General features: G+C 50.5%; 2 protein-coding genes across 4 annotated transcripts in view; both read left to right on the top strand.

Annotated features, from left to right (window-relative positions):
* Positions 1 to 337: 337 nt before the first annotated feature.
* Ascl5 (achaete-scute family bHLH transcription factor 5) lies at positions 338 to 904 on the top strand. Its single transcript, XM_028773769.1, has one exon. It carries the CDS (start codon positions 338 to 340, stop codon positions 902 to 904), a length of 567 nt encoding a protein of 188 aa, XP_028629602.1.
* A 1,330-nt stretch (positions 905 to 2,234) lies between these two features.
* Cacna1s (calcium voltage-gated channel subunit alpha1 S) overlaps positions 2,235 to 14,785 on the top strand; it is a 67,223-nt gene continuing 54,672 nt past the window's right edge. For 2 of the 3 annotated variants that reach the window (XM_028773803.1, XM_028773800.1), the window contains exons 1-2: positions 2,296 to 2,544; positions 4,001 to 4,106. In XM_028773803.1, coding sequence (XP_028629636.1) covers positions 2,393 to 2,544; positions 4,001 to 4,106 — 258 coding nt within the window. In that variant the 5' untranslated portion in view covers positions 2,296 to 2,392. Of the gene's footprint in view, positions 2,545 to 4,000; positions 4,107 to 14,785 lie in introns of all 3 variants that reach the window. The other variant, XM_028773802.1, reaches the window with a different exon arrangement.

Below are 14,785 nucleotides of genomic sequence, written 5' to 3'. Positions count from 1 at the left end.
CCAGGGGCAGTGCCGGTGCTGGGCTGCAGGAAGAGGCAAGACTTTCAGTCCAGGAGGACTAGGGGAGAGGGAGAAAGTCCTCAGATTGCTCAACACATGGCCCCGCAGGCACCATCACAGCAGGTACCTGTTGAGCCTCTACAAGGCGCTGCACTTGTCCAGAGCTATGACTCACGTTAGGAAGTCCAAGTCAATTCAAAACGGCAAAATGACACATTAGCAACTCGCAGCTCCCCAGAGTGCTAGCGATGTGACTTGTCCCCTTTGTCAGGACATACAGACCCCTTGCAGAGGCCATTTGGAGGGCCTCACTCTGGGTCCAGTTCCACAGGGCACAATGAACAGTAACTTCTGTCGAGCTCTGGTGGACCACGGGTCCCCGGGGGGCATGCAGCTGGGTGTCGTGGCCCCTGCAGGACAGACACCGCTGGCAGCCACCGAATCCTTGAGCAACGTGCCCTTTCTGCTGTACCCGGGCCACTCCGAGGCGCCTTACTATGAAGCCTACACTGGGGTGTTCCCCTATGTGCCCTTCCCGGGCGCCTTCGGGGTTTACGACTACCCGTTCGAGCCCGCCTTCATCCAGAAGCGCAACGAGCGCGAGCGGCAGCGGGTCAAGTGTGTGAACGAGGGCTACGCGCGCCTCCGCGGCCACCTCCCTGGCGCCCTGGCTGAGAAGCGGCTCAGCAAGGTGGAGACACTGCGCGCCGCCATCCGCTACATCAAGTACCTGCAGGAGCTGCTGAGTGCCGCCCCCGACGGCGCGCCACCCACCGCCACCTCCCCGACGCCCGCCCACGTGGGCCACGGTACCGCACCGCAGCCACCCTCCCTGGTGGCCGAGTCCAATGGGTCCTCCTTTTCCTCTTCGCCTTTTTTGGAGTCGGAGGAACCCAGTCTTTGATCTGGCCCTTTGACTTGTCCCTCTAGGAAACAGCTTAGGGGCTTCTGGGTCATCTGTGCCGGACGGGACAGTGGTGTTCCAGGTCCATGATTCCACCTCCACCCACTTGAGCCAGACGTGCGGGCCTGGGGTAGAGATGGCGAGATAGGAATCCCAGGAGGTGATGACTGCGGTGAGGAGCAGAGCCCTGGACAGCTCCTGGACCAGGCTCAGCGCGTCTCTGCTGTCCACCACACCAAGTCCCCTGTAAGGCAGCTGCACTTTGACAATTATGCGCCATGCCTGGGCCTTCCACAAGATGGCCTCAAATACTAGAGAGGAACTTGATGGCCTCTAAAGAGCAGGAATTCTGAGGGAGGGACAAGGGAGGTGAAACCAGGCAGCTGCTTGTGTTCAACACCCTGGAGCTAACAGACTTGGGAGCTGACTGACTTGGGAGGAGGGTGTGCGTTTGAGAGAGAGAGAGAGAGAGAGAGAGAGAGAGAGAGAGAGAGAGAGATCTGGCACCCATTGGCTCACTCTCCTACCCTTCAGCATAGTCTCTTCTGGTCTTTTCCCAAGTTGAGGACTTAATTCCCAAGACTTGTAAGCTTCTAGGATCTATTGACATTGTGTTTACATCAAGGGCTAAATAAAAAGGGATTGTTGAATTTTGTGATTCCTGAATTATTGTCTATGCCTACCCCTTCTCTACCTTGGGATGTTTGCTAGCTCATGCAGTCAGTTAATATTTCCAGAGCTCAGCGTATGCTAAGACTGAATGCTGGAGGGCCAGGGTTCTCGGGAGAGAGCACACAGACCTTGTATAGTGAGGGATCTGAGGGTCAGGGGCCCTGTGAGAGCAGTGTACATTCAAGATTGCCTGGAGCCTTTCCCACTAGCGTGAGAGCGGCTGTGTATCTGACAGGAGAAGCCATAGGCATGGCAAGTGTGAGAGGGGTCCTGGTCAAATCCTGACAGACACTGAGACTGGCATGAGTGGAGATATGCTGAGCTAGGCACCACGCAACACATTCTCTGGACAGGGCCATGGAGCTGGGGTGGGGAGAAACTTAATCTCCATACGAAGGACCTGTCCGAAGTTTGTGGCTCCACTCCACAGGCTTCTCTCCCTAAACCCCATTGTCTGAGCTGTGAAGCCTTCCTGCCTCCCCATGCCCCTACCCTACCCCATCTCAAGCCTGGATATAATAAGTTGCCCCTTTACACCCAGTCCTTGCCTCCTTGGGGGCAGATCGGGATGTCACTGGCTGGACTGGAAGGAATGACAGCTGCCTGGCGGCAGGAGCTTGGGCTGGGCAGCAGGGGCTAATTTTACTCGCTGGGAGCAGAGGGAGTAATCCTCCCACCCCCACGCCCGCCCTGTCTGACTGCCTCAGCAGGAGAGGCTCAGTCAGGTCCAGTCCCCAAGGTGGGGGCATTGGGGACCCAGGGAGCAGAGAGCAGTGGGCTAGGGGATAGAGGGAAAGGAGAGGTGTCAGGGAAAGCATGGAGCCGTCCTCACCTCAGGATGAGGGCCTGAGGAAGAAGCAGCCTAAGAAACCTGTTCCTGAGATTCTGCCGAGGCCACCCCGGGCCTTGTTCTGCTTGACTCTCCAGAACCCCCTGAGGAAGGCCTGCATCAGCATCGTGGAATGGAAGTATCCTTTTTAGCACCAGAGCAAGAAGGAGCAGGGAGGGTGTGGGAGGCAGGAATGAGGGGTACAGGGTAGATACAAAGCTTGGACTTTTAGCACCAGGGTGACCTAGGTTCTTGGAAAGGAGTGAACCTACCCCAGACCAGCATAAGGAACCTCTGTGAAAGCAGGAAGGGAGGATTCCACCACAATGGAAAGGAGCTTCTCAGAGCCTGAGGAGAACACTTGGGTCATAGGTGGCAACCATTGAGCTGTTGAGCATCTTGGGGAGGGCCTGTGTTCATAGGAGCCTTTCTAAGTGTGTTCAGGTCTCTGTCATCATGGGGGTACCACCCAAGGTTTTGAATAAGAAGATGAAGGACACAGCAGCTCCTGAGGAAATCCTCCACAGAGGGAGGATGGAGAAAGCTGGACAGTCCAGGAACAGCCTCCACTGGCTCAAGTCCCAGTTACAAATGGAACTGGAAAAGTGGATTTGAGGGAAGACCTGCTCTTATTGGCTCCAGGATGCTGGCGAGCAAACGTGGATGTTTTAGCTCAGAAGTAGCGCCCTCAATCTCTCTTTGGGTTTGTTCTGGAAATAACAATGAAAATATCTGGGTTATTTGGGGGGAAAGGAGGGGCTGCAGAGAGGAGGCCTGTGTTGAGTGGGTTCTGAGAGAGTCAGAAATATTTGAAATATTTTTGACATGCCCTGGAAGAATGAGATTTCATCAGCTGTTCCTTGGGAAAAGGGAGACCGGGGAGTAGCTGGAAGGTTAAGGGAGCCATGGAGCTATGGAGAGACAGCAGGTCTGGGGTCAGGCCCGATCCTCCTTGCTACACTGTGCCAGGCCCCAATACCTCCAGCTCACTTCCTCCTTGCCGTCTCCAGCGAGAGCCGGAACCTCCCCCTGGCAGGGTCCCCCTTTTCTCTACTCTACTCTCTTGAGCCCACTCCTCTTACAGATCTATTCCATGCCAACCCTGCCCCTTGTCTCTCTTCAAATGCTGAAGCTTCTGGGAAGCAAATGGGGTTTTTATCCAAATCTATCTACATATCATGCCTTTCGTTCCCCACCACACCCATACACCAAGGACTCTGTCTGGCTTTCCCATTTCACATTTGCTTTCTAAATGACCAGTCAGTCCAGCACGCCCTCTGGAACTGGCCACTGGGAGTGGGGGAGCAGATGTATCTGGGAGTGCAAGCCTGCACACATGAGTGCATGCACATAGCTCTGAAATCTGGCTTTCCTCTCCACTTTCCCCCTTTCCCAGTCCTATTCAGCTTGAACGCAAGCAATCTTCAGCACCCCCCGCCGAGCCATTTTGGGGTACAAGCCCCCACAAATCACTGTGTGGCCTGACTGTCTCTTAGCACTATAGTGATCATCCAGACTAGCCTTTAGGAGTTTCTTGCCCTCAACCCCACAAATCCCACAGGTCGTACAAGGATTCTCCTTAACTCTGGTTCCAGACCCTTCGAGACCATCATCTTGCTCACCATCTTTGCCAATTGTGTGGCTCTGGCAGTGTATCTTCCCATGCCCGAGGATGACAACAACACTTTGAACCTTGGCCTGGTAAGAAAGCCTTCCCACCTTTTCTCTTGAGTTCTGCAGCTCCAGCCTGGAAGTCACCTTGCACTTGGGAGGTGGGAGATGCTGTCATGGCTCCCTCACAAGGCAGACTGATGCTGCGCTACTAAGTGGCCCCGAAGCTTATCAGACCAAACATAGTCAGCCCAATTCCATGATACCTGTCAGACAACATTCACAATGCCAAGCACCCGCCAGGCGCAAACTTATGGAGCTTTCCCAGGAACTCCCAGAAGTAGTACCAAGACAGATGTGGAAGCTGGGCCACAGCAGGGTGAGCCAGGGATGCTGAGCACCAACCTCCTTCTCTGGATAGCATCCGGAAGGCTGCCTACACTGAGCTGCTAGGGGCATATGATACAGAACTCTGCAGAAAGGGCATTGCAGGCCTACAGTGTCACTCTCTCCTGCCCCTCCACCAACAACACAGCAAATTCTGCAGTGAGTGGTTGTCATCTTTGAGTTATTGAATCTTTACAGTGATCTCCATGGTATGATATTAGGTCTCTGAAAAGAGATAGATAGATAGATAGATAGATAGATAGATAGATAGATAGATAGAAATAAAACCCCACTTGGAACTCTTGAGGTTTGGAGTCTAGGTACATCATGCAGGATAGCACCTACATAACCTTCCAACAGGGCCGCATACCCTGGTCTTATTGTCTTTGCAACTTGCTCTTATACATATTTTTAAAATATTTTTATTTATACATGTGTGACTTTGAGTGGGTACTCATAATGTCCTCAGAGGCTAGAAGATGCACAGACACATACAGACACAGACACAGACACAGACACAGACACACACACACACACACACACACAGACACACACACACACACACACACACACGCACCAGGACAGGACAATGGAATCCCATTCTCCAGTGCCTTTCTCTGCGCTGAAATCATAGAGTTTGGAGAGACGAGGCCCATCTGCATATATCCAGGACCAGAGTGTGTATCTCTGCCTCTTCTCAGCCTGGTTTCCATGGCAATCTATTCTGAACTGGGGAGACGCTGAGTGCTAAATGTGTGCTTGCTGGGAATGGAAATAACCAAGTTCCTGGAATGGAAGGGGAGTGGGACTCAACGAAGGCAGGGCCAGCGCTGCTTCTGCTGCCAGAGATGCTGCTGAGATGTTACTGTGTGCAACTGGGGCCTTCTGCAAAAGAAGCTCAAGTACCCTTGCTCATGGATTTGGGGAGAATTCTTGGTCCACTTTGTGCTTCATGACTTCAAATTTTGATTCCATGTGCACTTTAAGCAACTGAATGCTTTTGGTAGTGTGTGCTTATGATCCTAGCACTGGGAAGGTGCAGACGGAAGGATTCCCAGGGCTCACTGGGCAGCTTTCCCAGCTGAACCAGTGAACTCTTGTTGCTACTGAGAGACTGTAGCTCAAAAAACAAGGTGGACAGCTCCCAGGTTGCCCTCTGGCCTCCACATGCTTGTACACACGTACACACATGCATATGCACACATGTATACCTACACACACATGAATGTGTACATACCTACATGGGCACACGTGTGTGCATGAACACACACACAAAGTTGACTATTTTGCAAGAAGCTGCCTGCTTTTAAGGACATCAAATCACACCTTAGTGATTATATGGTCTTCCAACTTGAAAACAAAATGGTTTACTGAATAGTACTGTGGTGTTTCCTTTTATTCTGTGGACTGGAGCTGCAGAGCTTCAGTCAGATCTGGAGCTCAGAGACATACCATAGTGAGTGTCCTAGAAGAGGGCAAGCTGGCCAGCATCGCCTGGCAAGCCAGCACTCCAGGAGACATAACCACCTGGGAAGAACTCTAATCTGACTCTCTACTGTGAAGTCCCAAGAGAAGAGGCCACACCCCAGGTCAAAGGCCACTTCTGCCTAAGGCCCTCTCAGCTCCTGAGGTCCCCTAAGCATCCCGAGGTCCTCTCAGCATCCTGGAGCCTCCTCAGCATCCTGGGGCCCCCTCAGCATCACTTGTCCATCATAATTATCTCCCCAACACCCAGAAGAGGACAATGAAAGGGACAGAGCAGAAGGAAAGTGAATTAAGCATTTACCTCTCCCCTTATCCTTATGGTTACTTAGAGCCTACAGAAAGTTGGCAATATTCCAGTTGTCTACAACACTTATCTTTTAAAAGGGGAGACTCTAGGATGAAATCTCAATAAGTTTCCTTGCTAATTTTATAAATATATATTCAGTGCCTGGAAATACTCCCCAGATGTCATTGTGAACCAAGAGAACAGTTCCCATCTTCACAGAGCTCAATTAATTAAGCCAATTAAACAATTAATTACAATGTAATCAGCTAAATGTGCACTTAAAAATGAAATGAGCAACATCTGAGGTCTGAGGAAGAGAATCTAAACTAGTCTTGGGGTCAGAAAGGCTCTCGAAAAGTTAGAATATTTAACTCAAGGCCTGAAGGATGCAGGCAGGACCAGCGTCTTGTGGCTACGTATCTGTACCAGCCCTTGGAATGAGTGCTCTGGGTCATGGCATTGAATTTTTCTTTCTTTTTTTTTTCTTTTTGGTTTTTCAAGACAGGTTTTCTCTGTATAGCCCTGGCTGTCCTGGAGTTCACTCTGTAGACCAGGTTGGCCTCGAACTCAGAAATACGCCTGCCTCTGCCTCCCAAGTGCTGGGATTAAAGGCGTGCGCCACCACTGCCTGGCTTGAAATTTTCTTTTCATCTTTGAATTGTGTTTTGTAAGTAGAGTTCCCTGTGACAGTGACCCTGGCAGCTTGGAGACTCGACCCCCACAAACTCTTGAATTCTGCCACCTTCTGACTCTAAGCACAGGTTCTTAGATTGTTCCCTCCCTGGGGCCCTAGGCTCCCTGGCAGAAATCTGGGAGTGGGAAGGATGGGCATGGTTGTAGATGTTCCCACCTTGGTCTGGCCGTATCCCGCACAGTGGGCTGCTCTGCAGAGCTGAGAGTCTAAGACGCAGCCCTCATCTAGCGACACAGTGTCTCCTGGAGTGGAGGGCTAGATGCCATTCAGTTTTGCTTGTGCACCATGGTCTGCAGTAGCAGGTTTGTGGTATGGAGAAGTGCCTGGCTCCCTTCTTCATATCTAGCTGGGTCACAGGATGCTGACTGATAGTGGTGAGGAAGGTAGAAGAGGTGTCAGCAGAAGGTCTGACCTTACCCGTACGATAGTCCAGTGATAGGTAATGCCATAGCCATGGTCATTAAAGATGAGGTGGAAAAAGATAAATAGATTCTGTTTTATTTTAGCACCTTTATGAGTGGGGATTTTCTACTTTGGGGGGAAATTCTTCCATTTTTATATGAATGGAGTCCCAATCCCTGTTCCCACCCCCAGTGATACCTCAGGTGTTGGTGAGGGATGAGGGGTGCGGTGGGAGTATGCTTTCATGGTACCAGAGGAAGGTGCCTCAGAAAGAGGGTTTGTTTGGGATGAAGGAGCTACATGGGCAAAGGGGTTTTGCATTTTAAAAATGTGTTTATTTTTATTCTATGTGGAAATGGTTGTAAATATCCAGGTCCTCTACAAGAGCAGCTAGTGCTGTTAACCACTGAGCCATCTCTCCACCCCATCAGGGCAATATTTTTAAAAGCATTGCAGGCCCCCACATGGGGGCAAATGGGATCTAGGAAAGGCACACAACACTGCCCCTATAGGAACTGACACAGGTCCTGGGGATGGAGAAAAATAAGAGGGTGGCCTTGAGAGAGATTCATGAAATGTGCTGGATGGGACTTGCTGACTACTGAAGATGACTAACTGAAAGGGGTTGTAGAAACAGAGCTTGAGGAAGGCAAAAATGGCGCTAGGGTTTCAGAGCAGGGGACAGACAGGTGGTAGTGTCACTCAGAAAGGCAGCTTGGGGAGTAAGGTAAGTTCATAATCAACCATTTGGGTTACAGGTACCTGTGTCTACAGCTTGGATAATTGGTTCTGCAGGGCAGAGTATTTAGCGACAAAGGTCTCCTGGTGTGGCATGTGCCAGACCAGCTAGGATGTGGAGCAAGCAAAAATGGCTCCCTGTCAGTGCCTCGCACAAGCCAAGTCTGAGTGTTGGACCATGGCTATGATTGAGTGCCCTGGCACTTGACTGAGGGGATGAGCTCAGTCCCCTCAAAATCCTCTCCCATTCTCCTCTCTTTTCTAGCAGTCCATGAGAGCACCAGACCTGCATTTGGGCCTGGGGTACCCTTCTGGTTCTGCCTATTGTACATCAGCAGGGAAGCCACAGGTCCTTCCCAAACCGAAGAGGAAACTGAGGCCCAGATAGGGCAAAAAGTTATGGGAATACACAATAGGTCAAGAGGTAGCAAGATGAGGACCAGACTGTTGGTATCGTGTCCTGGAAAGCCTTACGGTCCAGTGATGGATGGGGGTGTGGGTTCTAAGATCAGTCACTTTAGAGGAGCAGTATAGCATGGTGGTTAGGGCAGTGGATCTGGACTAGAATGGATACTCCTGAGTCCTAGTCCCTTCATGGATATGTGTTCTTGGCCATATTGCATGATCCCCACGTTTCCTCAGTATCCTTGTTTGTGGTGGAACGACCTGGCGTACTTGAAAGAGGTTTTTGTGTGGATGAAGATCTAGGCTGTAGCACCTTGTACATCAACATAAAGACCTTCATGTTGAGGGATTCCGTGTTCCTCAGAATGGGTGACCCAGCCAGGCAGGCCCTGGTCACTAGAGCCTTAGGTTATTCTAGAACCCAGGAATACAATTCCTAGTGGCTGTACCAAATGATCATGTCAGATAAAAAAAATCCTTCCTTCCATTGAGGGAATGACAATATGCTTGTCCAGCATCCATCCATAAAGTCCTAGGTTCAATCCCCGGTAATGGGGGAAATAAATTCCTCTTCATCCAACCCACTATCTGTACCTGTTTGCTTTAGCCCTTCATCTCTCTTTGAGGCCCCAGTGTGTCCAACCAGCCTTCCTGGTTCCCCATCATCATGAGCAACAGCAACAGAGTGTTTGTGGAGGGCTCCATTCTATCCAGTGTGTCTGATCAGACTGCCTCATGGGTGACGGTAACACTGAATGTTTGTAGAAGGCTCCATTCTATACAGTATAGTTCATATGTTTCTCAGTTAGCATCACCTCTGGTAGATGCAAAGAGGCTAAATCATTGCCTGGCCCAGCTGGCTCTAGATCATGCCTGTGCCCTTTGCAGACCAGTCAGCACTGGAAGAGAGAGGACAGGGGAGGAAACAATCAGAGCTCTGGTCTCTCACTGTAATCCTGCTTCTCCTGACTATGAAACTGTTGCTCAGGCCACAGAAGATGCTCGGAGTGTCTGGTCTAGCCTCCAGGACTGACTTACCCAGGAAAGAACCTTGCTGTATCTCCGCACAGGGTAGGGGTGGGGACTTTGGCTGGTGCAGCCCCAAACTCTCCTATCTTGTCCCAAACCCAAGCTTTGAAAGGGGGCTGCTCCTGGCCTGACTTCAAAAGTACTTTCTGGGAGGGCCATGGCTGTAGTTTTGGCTGACCTTAGGGGACCCATGAGAACCATCCATGATGATCAGAGTTCCTAATTACCAATTATAAACAGATTGCTTTTGCTATAATCTATTCTTTCAAAGCAATCCTAAGTCAAAGTATGACGTTCACAGGGTGAGCCATAACTGATTAAGACAGAGAAAGAGCATGTGTCAGGGATGAACCCACACACGAGAATGAGCAGGAAGGTGAAGCTGGTTCACAGAGAACTGGGGGAAGAGGGCTAATGACAGTGGAGAAAGGACACAATAGGACTAGTGGCGAATAAACAGCATGTGGGCAAGAAAGCTTACTCTGGAGGCTGTCTCTACATAGCCCATCTCTTCAGGACCCAGTAGTGAGAATAAAACATGGGAACGCCCCTCAAGGCAGTGGTTTCCAAAGGAGCAACAAAAGGAGTTTCTGCCCATCAAGGGACATTTGCAATGTCTAGAACCGTGGAGTAGAGGAACAGACACATGTACCAGTATGCATGTACACATGGTACAGGACAGCCATAAGTATCTGACCCCACTGTCAGTTAGGGCTGATATTGAAAGACCCTGCCTTAGGCAGTTAAATAACTTATAAAATATTCCATTGTGGGTCTGGCCAGATTGCTCAGTGGGTAGGGGTGCTTGCTGCCAGGCCTGATGTCCCCAGTCAGATGCCCAGGACCCCACACGGTGAAAGGAGAGAGTCAATTCCCACAAGTTGTCCTCTGGCCTCTACACTAATACAATAGCACACTCACCCTCCTCTAATAACTAAACAAATAAACAAACAAAATAATCCAATAACTAACTAACTAAACAAACAAACAAACAAATAAAATAATCAATGTTAAAAATTAATAAAATTCCACCTTGACATTACAGTGGTCTTGCACCCTGCTTCTAAGTTCTGGATGGTTTTTTCTAACAGTCATAGGAGATTTCACCTCCTACATGGACACTGTGAGTTACTCTCCAGACTCCACCCATTCAGTCCCTTCTCTGCTCCAGAGCAGCCAACCCTACAGCATCATAGGACACTCCAGGCCTCTGCCACATTCCTGGGGTTCAGGTTGCCACCCAGTGTCCTCCGCAGGCTGGAAGCTAAGCCTCTGGCAGCCAGGGTATTTGTCTTTTTATAGGGTGCAGAATGTCCTGCTGATGCCTGCAGCCGGTGGCCCGCTCTGCTCCACCATCTGGGGAAGCTGGGCCTCCAGCAGGGCTCTGCTCTGGCCTTGCTTTCAGAGGGTCCAAACCAGGTTGTTCTAAAACAATCTGGAGATCTAGTGACCAAACTCCTAATGTTGATGTACAAGAGAGCTCCCTATAAGGAACAGTGAAAATAAAACAGATTCCTGGCGTTTGCCCCACCCCAGAGCTTACCCGCTTTCTACGGTAAGGGCTCCGGTTCCTTTCTGGACACTCAGTTCCCTGCCCAATCTGTCTCCCTCCCACCAACACACTAGATGGGCTGAACAATAAAGTCTTGGGAGAGAGTAGTATGTGCCACACTCTGACCTTTCGGGGACACTAGGGGAAACTAAAGAGCTTTCAAGTCAAACAACTCTGCACCGGTTGTCAGCACGTCTCTAAACTGTCCCTCCATTGCCTCTCCTGTGAGCAGGCACCGGTACCTCCCCTTTCAGAGCTGTTAGGTTTCTGTGAAGTGACTTTACACACAGCCTGGTACATAGGTATTATGCAATGCGTTCATTCCTTCCCTCCTCTGCCCTTCCAGACCTGATAGCTCATAGCCAAAGTCATACTGTGCCCAGGCCTGCAGGGACAATGTACGTTATGGACTGGATCCAGCAAATGCATGTGGATATCTCTCCCTCTCCGCTACAGCACAGTGGTTAAGACTGTGAGGTCTCTACTTAGACTCTCTGGACACATGTTTCAGCTCTGCCACTTGGCTGTGGGATTCTAGAAAGGAGCTCGTCCCCTCTGTGCTTTGGCTTACTCATCTGCAGTGTGAGGGCGCTTACTACGCAAGGCCTCCATTACTGAAGATCTGTTGTGTGTGTGTGTGTGTGTGTGTGTGTGTGTGTGTGGCTAGATCAGGTCCTGGCATGTGAGTGCTGCTTAACAGGCTCCATTGTTATTCTCTTTATCACCCAAGTCAGTCCTGTCCCCAGCCCTTCTAGGTTAGGTCTGATGCTTTCCCCACCTCCTCTCCTGTCACTCAGCCGTGTCTCCATAGCTACATGGTCTCGACATGTTTGCCTACTTGACTTGAAGAAGCTAGTGTGGAGTAGAATGAAGGTCCCCTCCCCCCACTTCCATGTAGACTGACACGAGTGACCCATCCAGGTCATGGCTGTTTGAGCAAGGGTTCATCTGGATAAATATAGCAACTTCCATTATTTCTCAACTGGTCATTGTCCATAGCCTCCAGAATAAGGAGTCAGGGAGATTCCAAGACCAGATATCAGTGGTCAGGGCAGCTGAGCAGCAGCCCAGCAGGCTGGCTCACCAGAGAACTGTTGGCAAGGGACAGGAGGGAGGCAAGAGCCCAGACCCCCAGAAGAACCTCTTTGCCTCTCTTCTTCTTTGGGGTTGGGGGAAGCAAGAATATATCTTGCTTTTCTCATATAGGAAACAGGAAATATGGTGACCCATACTTCATCAGGACCCAGCCCCAGTTCACACTGGCTCATTTCTCTGTGAACTTAGGGAGCCTCCATTTGAGTTCTGAGCCCACTCCATGCTCCCCTGAGCCAGGAGTACAGGAAACACTGGCTGCAATTGTTCTTGATGATTGTGACGCCCCGACACCCTGCCTGTTCTGAGTTGTGCCTTTTCCAGTGCTAAGGTCACAGGGGTCATGAACATTCTGTATTATTATTGGGGATGGAACCACAGCAAAACTGAATGGACCTCACTTTCTGGGGCCTTCAGACCTTTGCCATTGTGAACCCCACCCTATGGACCTCTCATCCTGGGGTGAATCTCGAGCTGTAAGAAACAAATGCATGGTACCCTGCCACAGACTTCTCCAACAATAAGCAGGCCACCCCTGATGTCTACTCCCAGAAGCAAGAAAGAGGGTGAAGCCTGGAGCCAGGCAGCCATTACTATTATAGAAGTGTCTTGTGTTGTCCCCATCAAGCCTGTCCCCAAGTACCTGCTTGGAGAACCCAGGTAGAAAGAGATATGCAAGGACACCCAGCTGACCCCTGCTGCACCCTCACCCTAAGTTCTACCTGGCACTAAATTCCCATGAGATGATTTCTTTGGCCTTCCCAAAGCAAACAGGCCCCAGCAAGTGAACCCTGTGAGTCTATACCTCTGGCTCCTATAAGCTTCATGTTTGTGCAGATCCTATGCCTGTTCCCTGAGGAAGGAGCCCTCTACACCTGATGTTGCATCCTTGCATCTCTCTGGAAGCTCCACTGGAGTTCTTTCAGAGAACTCTGTCAACTCCAGAGCCCTTCATGAGGGACACAGAAAACCCTCAGACAGGAATGCAGACTAGACCGTGGTGTTTCAGGTAGGGCAAGGGAAGGAGAGATGGGGACAGCTGGCCCTGTGGCCCACACAGGGAGACTATACTGGGCAAGTCCATTTGCTGGCTGGCTGCCATCATCTTCCCTCAAAGCCCCAGGCATGTGTGGGTGGGAGTCACTTGGTGATGGGGACAGAGGCAGTGCAAATTACGTGCATCAGAGCCTCGCTCTTTCAGCCCAGGACATTGGGAATGCCTGGCTCTAGCAAAACATGGCACAGATGCAAGGTCTGTGCTCAGATTTACACAGCAAGTGCAGCCCCGAAAGCTCCATTAGAAGCCTATCTTGGGGAGGACAAGGCCCTTTTGCCATTGGTGATAAAGGCCTTTCTAGGTGGAGACATCCGGGTTTCTAGCTTCCTAGTCTTCCCAAGAGCTCAGGAAGGCAAAGAGTCTGACCCAGGATCAAAGATTATCTCCCCTAGTCTGATATCAGAGCTTGTTTGTTGCTTATAACTTCCAATCTGCTCTGCTGTGTGATGTCACTTCACTTGTGCAACATGGGACTTGCTGTGTGCCTGAAAACCCACAGTTGTCATCTGCTCGCACTTAGAAGCTGAGCATTGTTGTGGGCTTTTCACAAAGCTCCCTCAAAGCCTGTTGATCTCATCTTGCCTCAGTGGTAGCAGCCATCTGCAGGCCCACCCGAGCCAATACTTTGTCTCTTAGGCAGAAGGGCCTGATACTGTCCAAAACCACACATGGCAGGCACCTTTCCAGATGCAGGTGACACCACAGGAAACTGAGCAAACAGCCCTAAATTCATGTCAGGGGACCGTAGTGAATAAACAGGTAGCTGGCAAATTAAGTCTTGAAGTCTGCTAAAAAAACAAAACAAAAAAACAAAACCAAAGTGATGTCATCAGAGAGGAGCTAGGAAGCAGGGATGGTCACCCAGAAGGGAATCAATCATAAGCTGGGGCCAGAGAGAAAGAAGACAGTGAGCCCCAGGAACAGCATTCCAGGAAGAAGGAACAGCAAGGGTCTAAGCCTTGAGCCCAAACTTCTTTCAACTGCTTATGGGGTGGGGTAGCTAGCCCCAGCAGCCAGAAGGAGTATGTAATCTTCAGATCCTGTCTTTCTCAGTTTCTAGAACTCACACTGAGAAGCCCTCTTATGAGGGACCCTAGCATCTTACTCAACTCCTGTTCCTAATGGGCAATGTTCCCTCTCACCTGTTCTTGGGGCCAAAACCACTGGACCTCCTACAGTCAGTTCACAGAGGAAGATGACATGGCTCCTAGGAGGCTACAATTCAGCAGAGGCACTGGAACGCAAACAAGGTCACAGGGTGCTCCAGGCAGATTCTCCTGGGAGGCAGTCAGAGAAATCATACTATCATAGGTAAGTGAACGCTCAGAATCTAAGTCATACAGAGAATCTGAAAATCATCCCGCTTGGCAGGCCAGGATCCTGCAGGACAATGGTGAGGCCAGCAGTCAAGGTCAGAGGGGTCATTTTGTAAGGGACCACCTACTCTATGGTTTTACCTGATAAACTACATCGCTGTAGGAAACCAGGAGTAGCAGAAGTGGCCATGGTAGCAAGGGTCTAGGGGAGCAGGGAGCACGGAAGGGAGCAAGGACTGCAGATCAGGGAGTGTGAGCAGATCAGGGAATGTGAGCAGATCAGGGAGTGTGAGCAGATCAGGGAGTGTGAGCAGATCAGGGAGTGT

Source organism: Grammomys surdaster, unplaced genomic scaffold (genome assembly GCF_004785775.1).
Source record: "Grammomys surdaster isolate TR1022 unplaced genomic scaffold, NIH_TR_1.0 234, whole genome shotgun sequence".
Classification (NCBI taxonomy): domain Eukaryota; kingdom Metazoa; phylum Chordata; class Mammalia; order Rodentia; family Muridae; genus Grammomys; species Grammomys surdaster.
Note: the sequence above shows the minus strand (reverse complement) of the source record. Positions and strands in the feature narration are given on the sequence as shown.